At 38.9% G+C, this 20,379-nt stretch overlaps 1 protein-coding gene across 1 annotated transcript in view; it reads right to left on the reverse strand.

Annotated features, from left to right (window-relative positions):
* Nucleotides 1-297: 297 nt before the first annotated feature.
* Nucleotides 298-20,379, reverse strand: part of RAD9B (RAD9 checkpoint clamp component B) — a 28,796-nt gene continuing 8,714 nt past the window's right edge. The window contains exons 4-10 of the mRNA XM_030860308.2: nt 17,181-17,280; nt 13,610-13,716; nt 10,263-10,369; nt 10,113-10,177; nt 9,449-9,571; nt 8,012-8,249; nt 298-905 (exon numbers count right to left, since the gene is read on the reverse strand). Of these exons, the coding sequence (XP_030716168.2) occupies nt 777-905; nt 8,012-8,249; nt 9,449-9,571; nt 10,113-10,177; nt 10,263-10,369; nt 13,610-13,716; nt 17,181-17,280 (869 nt within the window). The 3' untranslated portion in view covers nt 298-776. The remainder of the gene's footprint in view (nt 906-8,011; nt 8,250-9,448; nt 9,572-10,112; nt 10,178-10,262; nt 10,370-13,609; nt 13,717-17,180; nt 17,281-20,379) is intronic.

The following is a 20,379-nucleotide window of genomic DNA, read 5'->3' on the forward strand; positions in this document are numbered from 1 at the left end:
ACTTTTTACTATGTCTGAAAGCACCAAAACTCAAATGTTTGCAATCAAACACAGAAGATACCTGAACTCTACAAGCCATATTGATGCACTCAAAATGGCTGCTAAAGAAAGTTTAAATACCTTTATAAAACTGGTAAAGAAAATGCTAAAAGCTCTAGTGTGAATGTGCGCTGAATTGAAGAATTCTTTTTTATTTTTTTAAATTTTATTTATTTGGCTGTGTTGGGTTTTCATTGCTCCACGCATGCTTTCTCTAGTTGCGGTGAGCAGGGGCTACTCTTCGTTGTGGTGCACGGGCTTCTCATTGCGGTGGCTTCTCTTGTTGCGGAGCATGGCACGCAGGCTTCAGTAGTTGTGACTCATGGGCTCTAGAGTGCAGGCTCAGTAGTTGCAGCACACGGGCTTAGTTGCTCCACAGCATGTGGGATCTTCCCAGACCAGGGCTTGAACCCATGTCCCCTGCATTGACAGGCGGACTCTCAACCACTGCACCACCAGGGAAGTCCCTGAATTGAAGAATTCTAATGAGCTTTTTCCCTGCACAGAAAACTCTTCTCTCTCCCAAGAAGCATAATGGATTTAAAGCAAATTACATTTACTTGACAAGCAGCTATTTCTAGATATGGTTGTTGTATAAGAAGATGTTTAGAAAACTTGCAGCCCATTATCCATTTCAAGGAAGTCCAAGACAATATCTTCATAGGCTTAAGTGTGAAAATGTGTTTGAGGTGCAAGTGAGCCAGTAAATGGGTAGGGGGCCAGCTCAGCCATCATTGTTAGAATGTGGAAAAACTGCCATTATTCATGTCCTCTTCACTGTCACTTGCTGTTGCCAGACTGTGGAAAGGGTGGTTGAAGTGTTCTTGTTGGTCAGAAGAAACTGCTCCAAAGAACATGCGAGAAAACTGGAGGGGAAAAAAGTAACTGTACTGTTTATTCAAAGCAAGTTAGCGCTCATCAAATACCCCTTTTCAGAAGCTCAGCCAAGGTGGTCTCCCTAACTTTAATAGTGATGGTTCATGAAATACCCAAAACCTTCTTGAGTGGCCCAAAACATCCTAAAATAAAACCCTTCCCTGGACTCCAAATGCACACAGTGTGGAATCAGTGGTCTGCTTCTGACTACCCTGCCCGAGCCATTGAAACTAACACCAGGGACTTCCCTGGTGGTCCAGTGGCTAGGACTCCACGCTCCCAGTGTAGGAGGCCCAGGTTCAATCCCTGGTCGGGGAACTGGGTCCCACATGCAGCAAATGCAACTAAAGATCTCGCATCCCGCAACTAAGACCTGGCACAGCCAAATTAGTTAATTAATTAATTTTAAAAAGAAAGAAAGAAACTAACACTAAGGCTGTGGGAGACAGAGATAAAGGGAGACACTGTAGGCCATCCTGCTCGACTCCATCCATCTTCTCCCCTTTCCCTCCTGCTGCGACAGAAGCAGCTACTCCTGACTAGAGCCAGTCCTTCTCTCCCTGTCTCTGACTCCCAGCCCCTCCCATGCCTCTCCTCTACTGGATAAGAATGTCAGCATTTTAAAATAATCAAATGTCTCTCATTAAAATATATAAATAGCCTCATTCCCTTCCTCCCTCCATCCTTACCTCTGCTGTAGAGTTGTCTACACTTGCTTTCTCCATTTTCTCATTCTCCTATTCTTCCGTCCTATCTAAAAAAGCTCCTGACCCTCACACAGAAGCACTTCTCAAGATGGTCACCAAAAATTGCCAGATCCTTAAGCCAATGACCATTTTCAGTCTCCATCCCACTTGATAGTCACTCTGACACTTTCTTCTCAAACCTTCCTCATGCTGCATTCTCCTGGTTGCTCTTAGACTTTTCAGCTGGCTTGCCCTCTTCTACCCAGCCTTTGAATCAGGGTTTCTCAGCCTTAACACTACTGACATTTGAGGCCTGGTGCTTCTTTGTTGTGAGGGCTGTCCTGCTCATGGGAGGGTGTTGAGCAGCATCCCTTGCCTCTGCCCACTAGATGCCAGTAGCACCCTCCTTCCTGAATTGTGACATCCAGAATTGTCTCCAGACATTGCCCAACGTCCCCTGGCCCTGGTTAAGAACCACTGCTTTAAATGATGGCAGTATTCTCCCCTGCACCCTCTCCCTAGGAACTTTCTTTCACACTGCTGGCAGAAATTACTACATATGTATATGCCAGGGAGTCTCACAGAATTTGAACTTCGTATATCCTACTACCTATTTGATTTCTGCCACTTAACATGTCCAAAATAGAATGCATGATCTTAGTGAGCATTGAACCTGTTGCTCCAGACCTTGATACCTCCTTTTCCCTTAAGCCCCATAACCAATCCATCACAGAGTCCTGCTACTTCTACCTCCTCAATTAGCTGTCTACTTTGGCCACTTCTCTCCATTGCTACTGAATCACCATCTCTCAGATGCCACAACTGAACTTCCATTCTTGCCTCACTGCATCCCATTCTGCACATAGTAGCTGCAACTAAAGTTATCTTTCCAAAATTCAACTCTGGCAGCCCTCCCTGTTAAAATCCTTCAAATACTTTAAATGCCACAGTACTTTATATGGCCGTTTACATGGCTGTTTACATCTGGCATGAATCGGCACTCAGCAATTACTCTAGTTTCATTCACCCTGTGCCATTGTTTCACCCTGGCTATCTGCCTGCTAACCACACTGGTCATCCTCCAGTTCCTTAAAACCAGCACACTCCCTCCATCACAGGGGCTTGTGCACATGCCACACATCCACTTAACTCCCCCCTACTACCTTATCCTTTCCAGTTCAGCTCAAACACCAATTTCAAAGAAGACGTTCTGACCTCCTAGATTAGGTCAGTTCATACCTTAAATCCTCTCAAAGCACCTTAAACTTTTCCTTGATTGAACTTACCACAGGTTTTTAAAAATTATCAAATATTTAGTCATGTGACTATTTGTTTAATGTCTGTCTCCCTCCTAGTCTATAATCAAGTTTAGGAATGTTTCTTGTTTATTTTGCATACCATTGTATACCCCACATCTACAACACAAGGCCTTCAACAAATACCTGTGGGAGTTGCATGGTAGGTAACAAGAATGAATAAGTGAATGATCCCTGTTCTTGGCTCATCCTCACACATCAGAAGGTGAAGATGCCCTCTGCATGGGGCAGTTCTGACAGCAGCTGTTGAACCCTTGCTCCAGATGAAACACCCCAAATTAGCTGTGATACAGCCTGTGGTAGGCAGAATGATGGCCTGCCCGCACCCCCAAAGATGTCCACGTCTTAATCCCAGGAGCCTGTGAATATGTTATATCACATGGCAAAAGGGAATTAAGGTAGCAAATGGAATAAAGTTGCTAATCAGTGACCTGGACTATCCAGGTGGGCCCAGTGGACTCACAAGGATGCTTAAATGTGAAAAGCAGGGCTTCCCTGGTTGGCACAGTGGTTGAGAGTCTGCCTGCCGATGCAGGGGACACGGGTTCGTGCCCCGGTCCGGGAAGATCCCACATGCCGCAGAGCGGCTGGGCCTGTGAGCCATGGCCATTGAGCCTGCGCATCCGGAGCCTGTGCTCCGCAATGGGAGAGGCCACAACAGTGAGAGGCCCACATACCGAAAAAAAAAAAAATGTGAAAAGCAGAGAAGAGTCAGCATCAGAGTGAAGCAATGTGAAAAGGACTTGACTGGCTGTTGCTGGTTTTAAAGCTGGAAGGAAACCACAGTCAAAGAATGCAGGTGATCTCAAGAAGATAGGAAAGGCAAGAAAGCAGATTCTTCCCTAGAGTCTCCGCAAAGGAACGCAGCCTTGCCAACACCTTGATTTTAGCTCAGTGAGACCCATTTTGGACTTCTGAACTGTAAGATAATTTGTGTTGTCTTAAGCCACTGAATTTGTGGTAATTTTTTATAGCAGCAATAGGAAACTAATACACTGGCTTTGATTTTAATTGGAGGCATAGTCTCAGTTGCTTCTGAAGAGTCTAGTGTTAACCAAGGTCAAGATCCAAAGGCTGGAATTGACCTAATGATAGCATCTGTGTCTCTTCAATGTATAATATCATGTGCAAATAGCTCTTCATAATGCTTACTGTGCTATATTAAACTAAAAACCTACTAGTTTACTTTGGACTTTGAGAGCTGCCCTGAATTTGCCACTGACTTAAGGTAATGTCATTTGCTACCCCCTCTTTTCCCTACCTACTCTTTGGCCTTTAAATCTTTCATGGCTGGATGATCAAGCCTTTCCCTGGTATATAACAGTCTTCTAATGGAGAAAGTTTATGAATGGCCATACAACTTGGAATTAGTCCAAATCCTATACGAATTGGGTAAGAAGATAAATTATTATAAAAATTTTAAAATAATATTCATATTCTCTTAAAAATAGAACTACCATACAATCCAGCAATTCCTCTCCTGGCTATTTTTCAGAAAAAAAACAAAAATGCTAATTCAAAAAGATATCTGTACCCCTATGTTCATTGCAGCCTTATTTATAATAGCCAAGATACAGAAGCAACCTAAGTGTCCACCGATAGAAGAATGGATAAAGAAGATGTGGTGTGTGTACACAGTGGAATATCACTCAGCCACAAAAAAGAATAAAATCTTGCCATTTGCAACAACGTCAATGGACCTAGAAGGTATTATGTTCAGTGAAATAAGTCAGAGAAAGACAAATACAGTGTGATTTCACTTATATACGGAATCTAAAAAGCAAAACAAATGAACAAACGTAACAAAACAGAAACAGACTCATAGATACAAAAAACAAACAGGTGGTTGCCAGAGGGGAGGGGTGTGGGGGGATGAGTGAAATAGGTGAGGGAGATTAAGAGGTACAAGCTTCCAGTTACAAAATAAATGAGTGATGGGGATGAAATGTACAGCATGGGGAATACAGTCAACAATATTATAATAACTTTGTATGGTGACTTTGGTCTTTGAAAACTGCCCTAAATTTGCTGTTGACTTATTGTGATCATTTTGTAATGTATAGAAATATCAAATCATTATGTTCTGTACCTAGAACTAACATAGTGTTGTAGGTCAATAATACTTCAATTAAAAATATAATAATATAGATATTTCCCCCATTTTGGTGCCCCTGAGAGCTGTGTATAACTTATTGAAAATCAACAATGGAAAAATATATTGGTCATTTGAATATTAGAATATAGTAATACTCCTCTACAACAGTTTAATTTTGAAAATCCCCTTTCCCAAAGTAGAATACTACCATATTATTTATCTTTTTAAATAAGGTGAATTAAAATTGATTTCATTTTGGAATTTTGTGATACTACTTGAGGGATTTTAGAAACTTTCTTAGGCTATCCCAAACCGGGGCTGAAGGTTTGCCAACCACTGGCTATGCACTAGGAATACAGAGATGAGTAAGACTCAGGCCTGCCCTTGATGAGCTCACAATCTACCTAGTGGAGTAACAAGCATATTTATTAAATTATTACATGACATTAAAAATGAATAAAACAAACAAAATGATTAGAATGAGAAGACTTCAAAAAGAGACATATCACTTGAGCTGGGCTTTGAAGGGTGGGTAGGGGTTTGAACGGTGAAAAAAGGAATACTATCACCCCAGACTGTAGGAGCAATAGTATGAACAAAAGTAGGACACAAAAGCATTTGCTGAATGTTTCCACTAAGATCAGGAACTAAGCAAGCATGCCCACTGTCTCCACTGTTAATGTTGTACTAGAGATTATGTGCTAATACAACTGAACAAAGGAGTCAGTTGGAGAGATTAAAGAAGAAATGAAACTATCTCTATATAAAAATGACATATAGCATGTCTGGAAACCCTGAGAGAATCAATGATAAAACTAATGGAAACAATAAAATAATTCAGCAGGGTAGTAGGATATAAAATTATCACAAAAAAAAACAGTAGCCTTCATATACGCAAACAATTGGCAATCAGAAAACATAATGGTAGAGAAAACTATTTACAATAGCAATATAAAAGGTTAAATTACTTAGGAATAAACTTAAATGTGTAAATGTATATGAAAAACATTTTAAGACACTCCTGAGAGACACAAAAGTAGACCTAACAAGTGGAAATACATTGCCTGTGTTTGGATAGAATGACTCAGCATCATAAAGGTGTCTCTTAACATCCCCAAGTTAACAGAAATTTAAGGAAATCCCAATTAAAAAAATACCAACAGACTTTTTCTGGAGCTAGATAAGCTGATATTAAAGTTCAAGTAAAAAATACACATTCAGGAATAGCCAGGAAAAACTGACTAAATCTACAAAGGGATACTAACTCTACCAGACATTAAAACATACTCTGAAGGGCTGGAACTGGACCTCAAGGGAGGAAATGAGAAGATTTTATTAAATACCCTAGGGAAAGTCCCTGAATGCCATTCCAAGGGGTTTAGGTGAAATCCTATGGGCGAAGCAGAATGATCCAAGTGACAATAAAAGCAGGAGAGTGATGTATAACAATAACTAACATTTAATGAGCACTGACCATGTGCCAGCTCCATGTATTAGCCCAATTAATTTTCACAACAATTCAATTGGGTAGCATTATTATTATTCCCATTTTACTAACAGAAAGAAAACTGAAGCAAAGATAAGTAACTTATCCAAGTTACACAGCTAATAAGTGGCAAGACAGAGATTCCAACCCAGAAACTCTAGAGCCAGTGCTCTGGAGTCCTATACCTCATTGTAAATATAAGGTCTCAAAAGAATCTTCTGGTACACTGTGGAGGAAACTAGAGTGGAGGAGAATGGAGGCATGGAGGTCAATCAGAAGGCCCACCGTAGTTCATATAGAAGATGATAATGGTCTAAATTATTTACCCATAACGTAATTTCATTTTTGCAGGAGTTAAGGCAAATAATTCCCTTTAAAAATAGAACTTTCTTTTTAGAATTTAAGTGACATGATAGGAAATTTGAAGAAAAGAGTGCTGTAATGGTACTCATGGAGCTTACAGCTCTAAATGTCACTTTCCCTAGTGAGGAAATTGGCAATCTTAGTGAATTTCAGGGAAGTGAAGCAGCAGGAAAATGTATTCCTGTTGCTGCCTGCGAAAAAGTAAGCACAATATGTGTGACCAAAAAACAGGACGAGGAAAATGTTTCTGTATAATGAAAAGACAGATTTCAGTTTTCACTTTATGGCCAAGCTAGTAATTCACGAGAAGAGAAAATTGCCATAAGTGCCAGGCATATAACAGGTATTCAATAAACACTGTGGCATCAAACTGAATAATAAGTGGAGTTTACTATCCAGTTTTACTACCCTAAAAGTCTTCATACAGTGTAAGTAGTGACTTTTAGTAACATTATTTCTCCTTAGAGTTATTTCTAACTCTAAGAAACTCATATTTCCAAACCAATAATAATAACAACAGCAAAACAAGCTTGAATAAAACATCAATATAAACATGTAAAACAGGGACTATCATTATTTGATACTTCTAATAAATTGTTTATCTTCAGTGGATTTCTTAAGGTTTAACACTATAGCATTTTGTGAAGTTTATCATCCATCTAGTAAAATGTTGGTTACATAATAATGTTCTTAACTGGGACACCACTATGAAGGAATTTGTGATGTTTGTTGTGATGAAGTTTACATTTGTACTACCATGAATAAAGGATTTCCCAACCAAACTTGAAAAATAAAATTAGAAGGACATGTATTTTAGAAAGCAAAGTATATGACTTTAGCATATTATTTGTATTCAAAGATAAGTATGCTATAAGAAATCATAATTTATTCTTTAAAACAAGTGACTCAAATTTCTATTTGAATATACTTTGTTAGAATTACTCAATGAGCAATTTAACTATTTTGTATTGACATTCTGTAAATCAGCCTTTTCTCCATGTCAGACTGGTTTCACCTCTCCCCTAGCAAAAAATAATAAAATTAATTTCCCGGATATTGGGGGTGGGCTGAGGCAGGGAGATTGCAAAGGGAGACGGATGACGAGAGTTCTTGACTGAGATGCAGTTGTGTCTCAGTGTTTTTCTTTTACCTTCCTGAGATGTGAAGATCCTGGCACTTCCTCCGTGTCACTGACACTGCTTTCTGGTACTTCACTAATGTCTCTGTTCGCTCTTTCCGTTAATGGGCTGCCACGGTTTTCCAATGAAGAGACTTTCGTGCGAGTCTCAGAATAAAGCCTTTTGGGTACTGCTTTTCTCGAGATATACTCTGCGTCCTTGCTGGTTACATTTTTACCAGCCTCTGAATTTGAATGTATCAGCTCTGACCTGAGGTATTAATAGAGATTAAATGAATGAACTGTTTACTTTGAAGAATATATTTTTATATAACTAATGGATCAATGTGGGATGACAATAACACTGGTTTAGGGAATATACTGAAATAACATTGAACTAATTGTTGAAAGTTAAGATTTACATACATGATTATTTAGAAATTCTCTTGACAGATTCAGATTTTTCAGTAAAACAACCCAATGTATATGAGACAATCTTGTGACACGGTAATAGGGCGAAGTTAGAAAAAAAGTCAAATAAATTACAGTATATCTGTATGATAAAATTGTATAGAGTCATTAAAAATCATGTTTCCAAGTTATTATCAACAATACTGGAAAATGTTCACAATATAATATTTTGTGGGAAAAAACAGAATACAAAACTACATATGCTATATGACCCAATCTTGTTTTTTTTTTTTTCCAATCTTGTTTTAAAATGCAACTGTATGCAAAATTAAAAGTCTGAAAGAAAACACAGTGTGCCAAATATTAACAGTGGCTATCACTAGATGGTAAAATTGTCGGTGTTTTTTAATTTATTCTTTGTACTTTCCTGCATTTTCCAAATTTCCCATAGTAAGTTTATGTTACTTTTACAATGAAGCACCTTCCACCAAAAAAAAGTTATTAAGAGACAAAAGGGGGAGCTCCCTGGTGGTCCAGCAGTTAGGATCCGGTGCTTTCACTGCCGTGGCCCAGGTTCAATCCCTGGTCGGGGAACTGAGATCCCTCAAGCCGCGCAGCGCAGCCGAAATTAAAAAAAAAAAAAAAAAAGAGAGAGAGAGACAAAAGGGGAAAAAAAGAAAGAAAAGCAATGGCTGTTTCTCTCTCTAAGAAAGAGAGTTCTGGGTAGTGAATACAAACTTTCCTGTGAACCTTAACACTATATCACTCCTAAAAAACAACTACTGAAAATGGAAATGAGTTTTAGGTAACGACAAAGATAAACCAGGCAGTCCTGTTAAATTGTGATCATAAGAGAAAAAGCAAATATCTAGTGAAAGATGGGTGATATTTCTCTGTTACAGTTAGGTCTTCCTGGAGCTTTCCTGATTCAATTAAAATTTCTGATCTTCTAATGTTTTCATCCTCAATTGTTTCCTAAATGAATGCCATTGAATTATTTCAGAATAAGACTGCAATGGCTTTATCCCAACCAATAAAGACATTAAAACATGGCCTTACCTTTTTCGTTTTTGTGAAAGACACAATGATTGTGGAGAAGATGCTCTACTTGGCTCATCAGCTAATGTAGCCAAAATAAAGTTGGCTTCCAATAACATATCGTCAATACTTAAAGCCATGGGTCTAAAAAAGGCAAAGTAAGAGCAAACATCACACTCTCACTCATTTTCTGATGGACATTGGGAAAACATTAAAAAATGATAATTTTGGAGTAAAAAGAAACAGTAAAAGTCTTGTCTTTTCACAAATTGAGACAGTCCTAAGAACTAAAAGTATCCTTAGAAATCATCACATCCAATTTCATAAAACACATTCATCCTAGCCCAATCTCTCTGAAATTTTAGTTCTGAAATATAAAGTACCATAGTTTCATAGAGATTTAACTTGTTTAAGCCATGTATAATTTTCTAATTTGGCAATTTATTCAGTATGTCAAGTTTATAAATGTTTTTACTCTTCAGAATAATATATCTTTCTAAATCAAGTTACCAATAAAAAGAACTCTAGGTTATGACATCTTTCAAAATTTTAGTTTGATAAGTGTTGCTAGTAAAGTTAAGGAATTCCTGAGGTGTGAATTAATTTCAAAGTGAACCAAAGGGTTTTATTATTAATGTATGACAAAAGAAAAAGAAACAAACTCAGAAATTTCCCAAGGACCTACTTCCCAGGAAAATCAAAATGAATGGCTATAGGAGCATGTGTAGCTTCTGAAAATGTCAGCATTCCCTGAAAGGAAAAAAAGGGGAAAAATGTGAAATCTTTATTAAAAATTGCCATTGATAATTCTAATTGGACACAAATTTTGGTTTACCTTCAGTTCTTTGAAGCAAAATGTTATTTCAGTGTTGACTCCAATTTGATAGAAGTCAAACTCATCTGGCCCAACAAACATCTCACTGTATACAGAATTGGTCAAATCTGCTCAATGTTATAGGAAAGTAAAGAATAAAATTAGTTCCAGTGGTATTTGTTAAATTTTGATAAGAAAATAAAGCATAAGTGATAAGTTAAAAATAGCCACAAATTCTCTGACATTCCTTCATTGAGAGGTGGGGTCTGTGTCTATGTCCCCTCCCCTTGAATCTGGGGTGAGTGGGCTCTTCGTCTGCTCTCACCAATAGGATATGGTGGAGTGACCTGGTGCTAGTTTCTGGTCTGGGCCCAGGCCTTAAGTTAAGAGACTGGCAGCCTCCACTTCTTCAATCCCACAAGCCACACAGGGCAGCCAAAAAAAAAAAGTAAAAATCAACTTAGAATGGGAGAAAATATTTGAAATCATATATATGAAAAAGGGAGAAAAATAAAAAGACAAATAACTCAAGTGAAAAATAAGGGATGTGAACAGACATTTCTCCAAAGAAGATATACAAATAAGCAATAAGAACACAAAAAAAGATACTCAACATCATTAGTTGCTAGAGAAATGAAAATCAAAACCACAATAAGACAACACTTCACACCCACTAGGATGGCTATCGTCCAAAAGACAGACAATAACAGAGGTGTTGAATTTTTTTTCCCCCAGAGGTGTTGAATTTTGTTCTCTAATATTTTATTAAACTTTTATGTGCATTTTTTAAAATGAAAATATGATGATACTATGCATACCATTTTATAATCTATTCAATAATGTATCCTGACTATTTTTCCATGTCAATAAATACATTTTCCTAATTATTTATGTGTGTTGGTGTTTTGTGTTTTCCACTACAAAATTAACTTCAATAAACATCTTTGACATACACACCCAGAGAGAAAGAAATGTATATAGATACACACACAAGACTTCTTTTTTTTTTTTTTTTTGGCCACGCCACATGGCTTGCAGGATCTCAGTTTCCCAACCAGGGCTTGGACCCAGGCCACAGCAGCGAAAGCACCGGACCCTAACCATTAGGCCACCAGGGAACTCCCAAGACTACTTTTAATAGCTTCATAGTATTTCACTAGACCAATCTCCTGTTGTCAGATCTAAGGTATATAGAAAAAGATGAACCAAACTATTGAGTACTTGTCTCTAGACAGTGGGATTTCAGGTGACTTTATTAGTGCTTTTTATGTGTTTTTAATTTTCTTCAATGAACATGAATTATGTAAGTGTAAGAACAAAGGAGAAATGGTATATATATTTTAAAAGGACCAAACAATACCTTACAAATACCTTCATCTCAATCAAGAAGGCTCATGTCATGACTTGTGTTTGCTGGGGGCGGCGGGGTGGGGGGGTGTCACTGGATTGGGAGATTGGGACTAGAAGATGGAAACTATTATATAGAGAATGGATAAACAAGAAGGTCCTACTGTATAGCACAGGGAACTATGTTCAGTATCCTGTAATAAACCATAATGGAAAAGAATATGAAACAGAATATTAAAAAAATTAATTTAAAAAAAGAAGGCTCATGTCACTCCCAGTGTGCTGGCGTAGAGTAAGTTCAATAATAAAGTTAAACAATTGGGTCCCCAGTCAACCATAACTACAACTACTCATTAGAAAGCTTCTTACAAGGGACAGTGTCTGAATAAATGGCCATTTATTCAGAGATGGCATTATGAATATAAAACAGACCCTTTCACTAGCCAAGCATATATTTTCCAGATCATGCACCCCTGAGTGCCAAAACAGAATGCTAGATGGGACTTTGAGAGAAGCAATAAGAGCACAGTGGTAATGAGACTAAGCCCTGGAGCCTGACAGTCTATATTCAGATTATAATCCACCACTTATTAACTATGTGACAGCAGGCAAGTCACTTAGTTTCTCTGTGCTTCATATTCTTCATATAGAAAATGTATACTAATAGTACTTACATCACAGACTTGTTACAAAGATCAAATGGATTCAGAAATGTAAACCATTTAGAACAGAACCTGGCACAAACTAGACCCTGCAAAGTCGTCTGACCCAACTTAAGCCCTGGTTATACTGGTTTTTCACTTCAAAATAATGTTTCTTCCTTTGTATTCTTTCTTTACTGCTATCACCAAAAAAAAAAAAAAAAAAATCCAAGGTCAAAGAGTCTCAGACAAGTGGTGTCCATAATACCCTAGTAAATTTCCTTAATAGCAAAACTCCTGACTTAATCATGCTTTAGTTTCTCCATTCCATCTGTATAACTCTTAGAAGAGCTGACTTAATATTCACGTTGGGGCTTCCCTGGTGGTGCAGTGGTTAAGAATCCGCCTGCCAATGCAGAGGACATGGGTTTGAGCCCTGGTCCAGGAAGGTCCCACATGCTGCGGATCAACTAAGCCCATGCACCACAACTACTGAGCCTGTGCTCTAGAGCCCGCCAGCCACAACTACTGAGCCCACGTGCCGCAACTACTGAAGCCCACGCACCTAGAGCCTGTGCCCAAAATAAAATAAATAAATTTATAAAAAATATTTCATTCATTAAGAAATATTCATATTTTCTGTCCTATATATTTGCCATCTGGAATATCTTACATTTCTAACTTAAAGTTACTTTTCCTTTTTATGTGGTCAAAGATCATCTCAACTGGATTGCTGGCCTCTTAATTTTTCTTTATGCTAAATACAAAGGATGAGAAATAGACCTTAAAATTTTAACTGAAAAAATATTTTTCTCAGTAACCATTCTAATTTTATTTTTTTAATACATTTATTTATTTATTTATTTTTGGCTGTGTTGGGTCTTCATTGCTGCGTGCAGGCTTTCTCTAGTTGCGGAGAGCAGGGGCTACTCTTCCTCACGGTGCACAGGTTTCTCATTGCGGTGGCTTCTCTTCGTTGCGGAGCACAGGCTCTAGGCATGAAGGCTTCAGTAGTTGTGGCACTCGGGCTCAGTAGTTGTGGCTCATGGGTTAGTTGCTCTGCGGATGTGGGATCTTCCCAGACCAGGGCTCGAACCTGTGTCCCCTGCATTGGCCCAGTGGTTCTTAACCACTGTGCAACCAGAGAAGTCCCATTCTCCTAATTATAAAACAATCTGAATTTCAAAGCCAAGTATTTTAATTACTGATTGTGACAAATTTCTCAGGTCTCTTAAAAATTTTAATGATCTTTCTACATTTTACTGCCTTTTAGACAAGAAAAAGTATTATGTCACTAATATTTACTGTATAACCGTACAGTTATCAGGAAAGCCAGGAAGTAATATTCTATGAAAGCACAGTGACAGATATAATCCTTACCCATTGATTCCTCATTAGAACTCTTAATGCAAACGTTCAGTGGAGTAACAGCAAGAGTAACTTCCTCTTGACTCGATGTAAAAAGAACAGTTGCCTCAGCAAGCACTCTATAAAATGTAAGGAACAGTAGTACATTATTTGAAGAACAAACAGAAAGAAATTATCATATTAAATGGGACTCATCTTTAACCTGGAAATAAATAGGTTAATTGTCCTGGATTTAGAAAAATCTACCCAAAAGACCTATCTTCATTCTTCTATATGAGCTGGTATATTTTTAGTATATCTTAAAATTACAACATTAGGAATCCCCTGGCGGTCCAGTGGTTAGGACCCGGCGCTTTCACTGATGGGGGCTGGGATCAATCCTTGGTCAGGGAACTAAGATTCTGAAAGCCGCTCGGCTGCAGCCAAAAATAAGAAAGAATTACAACATCATTTGAAGGCCAAGAGAATAGCAAAATATATTCTAAGTAAAACATGTGAAAACTGCAGAATAAACCAAACACTAGAATAAAATATCTTTAATTCTATGCTTTCACATCCCCAATACATTTTTTAACAAAAATGACCTGGGATCATACTCCTAAGGGAGATAGTAGAAAATGGAGATGTTCACACAGAACTGGGGTGAACTATGCTGGAGACGCAGTCGAGGGGTAGAGGTTTACAAGCAGTCTGCTGCCTGTATTCTCTTTCCCTTTGTCACTTGTCCTAGATTATTAACTATATCTTTCAAGGTTGTCCTGACATCCCAAATGTCCTTTCATCCTGGGCTCCCTTTTTTTTTTTTTTTCAGTACGCAGGCCTCTCACTGTTGTGGCCTCTCCCGTTGTGGAGCACAGGCTGCGGACGCGCTGGCTCAGCGGCCATGGTTCACGGGCCAGCCGCTCCGCGGCATGTAGGATCTTCCCGCACCGGGGCACAAACCCGTCTCCCCTGCATCGGCAGACGGACTCTCAACCACTGCGCCACCAGGGAAGCCCTGGGCTCGCTTTTTAAAAACACCTTTACTGAGATATAACTCACGTTCTACACAATTCACAGATTTAAAATTGTTTGATTTGCATTTCCCTAACAACAAATGATGTTGATCATCCTTTTCATGTGCTTGTTGGCCATTTGCATACGTTCTTTGGAAAAATGTCCATTCAAATCCTTTGCCCATTTTTTAGTTAGGTTACTTATTATCTTTTTATTATTGCATTAAAAGTTCTGGCCTATTTTTTGTTTGTTTTGTTTTGTTTTGTTCTTCATTGCTGCACACAGGCTTTCTCTAGTTGCGGCGAGCCAGGGCTACTCTTTCTTGTGGTGCACGGGCTTCTCATTGTGGTGGCTTATCTTGTTGCGAAGCACGGGCTCTAGGCACGTGGGCTTCAGTAGTTGTGGCACGTGGGCTCAGTGGTTGTGGCTCACGGTCTCTAGAACGCAGGCTCAGTAGCTGTGTTACAGGGGCTTAGCTGCTCCACAGCATGTGGGATCTTCCCGGACCAGGGCTCAAACCCGTGTCCCCTGCACTGGCAGGCGGATTCTTAACCATTGCGCCACCAGGGAAGCCCTGGCCTATTTTTTAAATTGAGGTGAGGTCAGATAAAAATGAGATTCTTAGAATTTCTGTAATGTTAGTGTTAACCTGCTAATAGACATTAGATTAGCAGAGTTTCTCAATGCCAAAATGTCAGGAACACCTACCAAATTAATCTGGAAACTTTTCCAGTGTTAAGGGAGAGGTGTTGTACAAGATACTAAACAACCTGATACCAGAAATGACAATATGAATGTGCAATTCAAAAAGGAAGAAAAATACAAATTGCTAATAAATATATGGAAAGATGCTCAAACTCCCTAGTAATAAAATAAACACCAAAAAATGACTTTTTTTTATATTAAAAAAAAAAAAGACTATGTCTTCCATAATAGGAGTTTCCTTCTCTCTTTCCTCTCTCTCTCTCTCTCTCTCTCTCTCTCTCTCTCTCTCTCTCTCTGGTTACCAGGTGCCATGTTGTGAGGACAATCGGCCAGCCTACAAAGAGGCCTGCATGGTGAGGAACTGAGGTCTACCAGCAACTACATGGGTGAGCTTAGAAGCTGACTTTCTGAGGCCTCCCACAGCCATGTCAGTGAGCTTGGGAGTGAAATTCTCCAAGTTCAGCCTTCAGATGAGACCACAGCCCTGGCTGATGGCTTGACTTCAACCTCATGAGAAACCTTGAGCCAAAAGTACCCAGCTAAGTCACACTTATTATTTTGAAGTAATAAATGTCTGGGTTTTTTTAAAGCTTTAAGTTATGGGGAAATTTGCTTCACAGAAATAGGTAACTAATACACTATCTTATGCACTACCAGCAGCATTGTTTGTGATGGCAAAAAGTCGGAAACAACCAACTTTTTCACAAATAGGGTAATGTGTAACTAAATTATGGTTCACTCATACAAGTAAAAATTATGCAATCATTAAAAAGAATAAAATTGATTTAACTAGGGCTTCCCTGGTGGCGCAGTGGTTGAGAGTCTGCCTGTCGATGCAGGGGACACGGGTTCATGCCCTGGTCCGGGAAGATCCCACATGCCGCGGAGCGGCTGGGCCCGTGAGCCATGGCCGCTGAGCCTGCGCGTCCGGAGCCTGTGCTCCGCAACGGGAGGGGCCACAGCAGTGAGAGGCCCGCGCACCGCAAAAAAAAAAAAAAAAAAAAAAAAAATTGATTTAAACTGACATAGACACTAAAAAAGAAAGTTGCCAAACAATAAGGATAGTAGGACATTTTCTTTTAAAAAACTATGTATGTGTCTAGTAGGTGATATAAATTTGAGAGAGGAGAAAAAGAGAGAAAGAAAGATATCCATAGCTATAGGGAAAAAGAAAGTTATAGAAAGACTGGCTATAAATAGAAGATGATATAGAAGGATTACACCAAATTGTTAATAGATGTTAAACCCCTGCCAAGTGGGATATATGTGGCAAGTAGAGGAGAAAGACTTCCATTTTTCATCTCTGCACTCTTCTATAAATTTTAGATGTATTGCAAGGAGCATGTATTTCTTTTGTAATTTGAAAAACAATAAGGATAAAATATCTTTTGGCTTACAAAGTAATTAATGTTTAAGCTACAGCTTAACTGAAAAATTGAGTACCTTTCACTGACAAATATGTCCCACTCATTCTCTAGAAAAAACAAACAAACAAACACTTAGGGATAAAATCAGTTCATGTAAAAAGTGTTAAAATTTCCTCATGCTGTGTGTGTTAAGACTCAGATAGAAGGAACCATAAAAATGCAAAGTATTATTAGATAATATATTTTTCTCTTAATACCACTTGATGTAGAAAGCCATTGATGGGATACTTCTAGAATATTTTGGCCACTAAATTATTATTTCTACCATTAGGCAGTTATTATTATCTACTTTTACCTTTCTCAAGGTTTCCTCTTGATCCTTTAAGGTGATTTCTACAAGTCCAGTGTTAGCTTAAAAAAATGTAACTGATTTAAAAGCTCTAGGCTATTAATTCTTTACTCTGTGACCATAATATATTCAGAAAAATAAAAATAAACAACAGAGAACTCATTACCTTGGTTGAATCACTAGTGTATTAGAACACATATTCTTTTCAAAAATAACTTGCAAAGGCTGACTTTCTTGAAAACACAAATTATGAATCCTTTTAATACCTTAAAAATAATAAAGCAACCCGTTAATAATTTTAAGTGCAAAATTAACAGATTTTTAAAAGTCTTTAAGTTTCAGAGCCAGATTAAAATAATAAAATTAAAGTAATATTTAATATCTGACAGGTGCACAAAGCTTACAAGAAGCACTATCCCTTAATGCATGTGTTTATCGCTCCCTAGTGGACACCATGTAACATGTCACACCCTCCAACCAATTAGGCAGTAGAGTTCCCACATTCTTTTGAAATACAGGTAATTTCTTAAATTGTGTGTAAAATAGTAATTGCCCACTACAGATCATATGTCTATGATTCTTTTTCAGTATTTTTCATCCAAACTAATATTTTTGGATGGGAACTTTAAAAGTAAAACGTGAGCATCCGGTCTGTGAATTCTTTCCCTCTGAGAGGAGGAGAGGAGTGTGGAGCAATAATGGCTACGGCCCAATGTACCGGCAACTGTAGGATATGTTGTACGTACATTACCTCTGATCCTCACAATATGCCTATGGGATAGGTACTTGATCTCAGAAGAGGAAAGTATAGCTCTAGCTCTGTTAAATGACTTCAAGGCTATGCTATTTTAACAAGTATTGCTAGAATTTGAATCTAAGTTTGTTTTATCTCTCTTTTTTTTTTCTGAATCTGAGTTTGAATATGGAGCCCGTGTAATAAAATCCAGGTGGGCTATAACTTTCTACAGCATAATAATGTTATAATAAGAATCAAAAGGATTCGCTATAAACATTTCTCAACTTATTTTTTAACTGAATTAATAACAACAGCAATATTTATTATTTTCATAAATATTTACTGAGCACTTACTATGTACAAGGCTGATCAGTTGTTCTTTTCTTTTGTTTTGTTGTTTTTTTTTTTTGACCGCGCAGTGAGGCATGTGTGACCTTCATGACCAGGGATCGAAACTGTGCCCCCTGCATTGGGAGTGCGGAGTCTTAACCACTGGACAGCCAGGGAAGTCCCTGACCACTTAGGTTTTTTTTTTTTTTTTTAATTAATTAATTATTTTTTTGGCTGTGTTGGGTCTTTGTTGCTGCATGCGGTCTTTCTCTAGTTGCGGCGAGTGGGGGCTACTCTTCATTGTGGTGCGTGGGCTTCTCCTTGCAGTGGCTTCTCTTGTTGCAGAACATGGGCTCTAGGTGTGCAGGCTTCAGTAGTTGTGGCACACGGGCTCAGTAGTTGTGGCTCACGGGCTTAGTTGCTCCGCGGCATGTGGGATCTTCCCGGACCAGGGCTCTAATCTGTGTCCCCTGCATTGGCAGGCGGATTCTTAACCACTGCGCCATCAAGGAATTCCTGATCAGTTGGTTTTTAATGGATAACAAACCACAAAATTTAATCAGAAATTTAGTGGCTCAAAATAACAAACATTTGTTATTTCTAACAATTCAGCTGAGTGGCTCCTCTGGTTTGGGTTGGCTTAGCTGTGGCTGGATCATTTTGAATGGCCTCATATTCATATCTGGGGCCTCACAGTTGGGACAACAGGGACAGCCGGGATGGCTGGGGCCTCTCACCACATGGTCTCCTATCTTCCAGGAGTCTTCGCTGGGCTGTGCTTATTCTCATGCTGATGAAAATGTTCTTAGTTTAACAGTGGAAGCTGACAGGCCTCTTGAGGCCTAGACTCGGAACTCACACAACATCACTTCTAGTTCATTCTATTGATATAAAAGCAACTCCAAGGCCAGCTGAGATTCAAAGTAGGGAAACACACAGGGATGAATTTGGGAGCTGTGGACTAGCAAAGAACAACTCAGACAAAAATTTCTGACCTCACAGAGCTTACATTCTAGCGAAGGGAGGCAAACAATAAGAAAATCAAAAGCAGTACTTCCCTGGTGGTCCAATTGTTAAGCCTGCGCTTTCACTGCAGGGGGCACAGGTTTGCTCCCTGGTCGGGGAACTAAGATCCTGCATGCCGTGCGGTGCAGCCAAAAAAAGAAAAAGTAAAATAATTGGTCTGTCACATAGTGATAAGTAGCACAGGAGAAAAGGAAAGCTGAAAGGGGGCTGGGGAGTGCCGGTGGTGGTGGGCAGCAATTTCAAATAAGGAGGTCAAGGAAGACCTCATGGAAAAGATGCCATTTGAGCAAGACTGAAGGAGGTCTTTGAAAGAGCAAACCATGTGCTATCTGGAGAAGGAGCTTGCTAGGCAGAGGGAACAGGGACCCAGCCTGGGACTCCCAGATCATGTGGTATCTTACTGGCCATTGTAAGATCTTCGGCTTTTACCTTGGGTAAAATGGTGAGCTTTTTGAGAGTTTTAAGCACTGGAGTAACATAATCTGACCTATTTTAAAGGGATTACTGTGGCTGCTATTTTGGGAAGACACAAAGCTCAAAAGTTGGCATATCTTACCTATTTTAAAAAATATTTTCAAGTTACTTTTAGATGGATAGGTAATAGAAGGTAATAGATGTACATGGTATAAAATTCAAAAGATACCAAAGAATAGACAGTGAAAATAAGTCACCCTCCACCTCTGACTCCTGCCACCCCAGTACCCTACTCAGAGGTAACTACGGTTACCAGTTTCTTAGGTATTCTTCAGAAATAGCCCATGCATATACAAGCACAATCATATCTCTATAACAAATACCTGACTTGGGTGAATGTTCTATTGGCATTGCCGAGGATGTCCAAGCTGAGAAATGCCTTATTTCTTTGTCATCCCTGATGCTTTTTTTCTTGCTACTTGCTTCCTTCCCCTTTTTCCTTAACATACGCTAAACACTTGCAGTCTATACCTTTGACCACACTGCTCCCTCATCATAGAATGCCTTCCCATTTCTGACTATTAGAAATTTAGCCCAGGACCAGATGCCTTCACAGGCAAATTCTATCAAACATTTAGAGAAGAGCTAACACCTATCCTTCTCAAAGTCTTCCAAAATATAGCAGAGGGAGGAACACTCCCAAACTCATTCTACGAGGCCACCATCACCCTGATACCAAAACCAGACAAAGGTGTCACTAGGAAAAAAAACTACAGGCCAATATTACTGATGAACATAGATGCAAAAATCCTCAACAAAATACTAGCAAACAGAATCCAACAGCACATTAAACGGATCA

Source organism: Globicephala melas, chromosome 13, assembly GCF_963455315.2.
Source record: "Globicephala melas chromosome 13, mGloMel1.2, whole genome shotgun sequence".
Lineage (NCBI taxonomy): Eukaryota > Metazoa > Chordata > Mammalia > Artiodactyla > Delphinidae > Globicephala > Globicephala melas.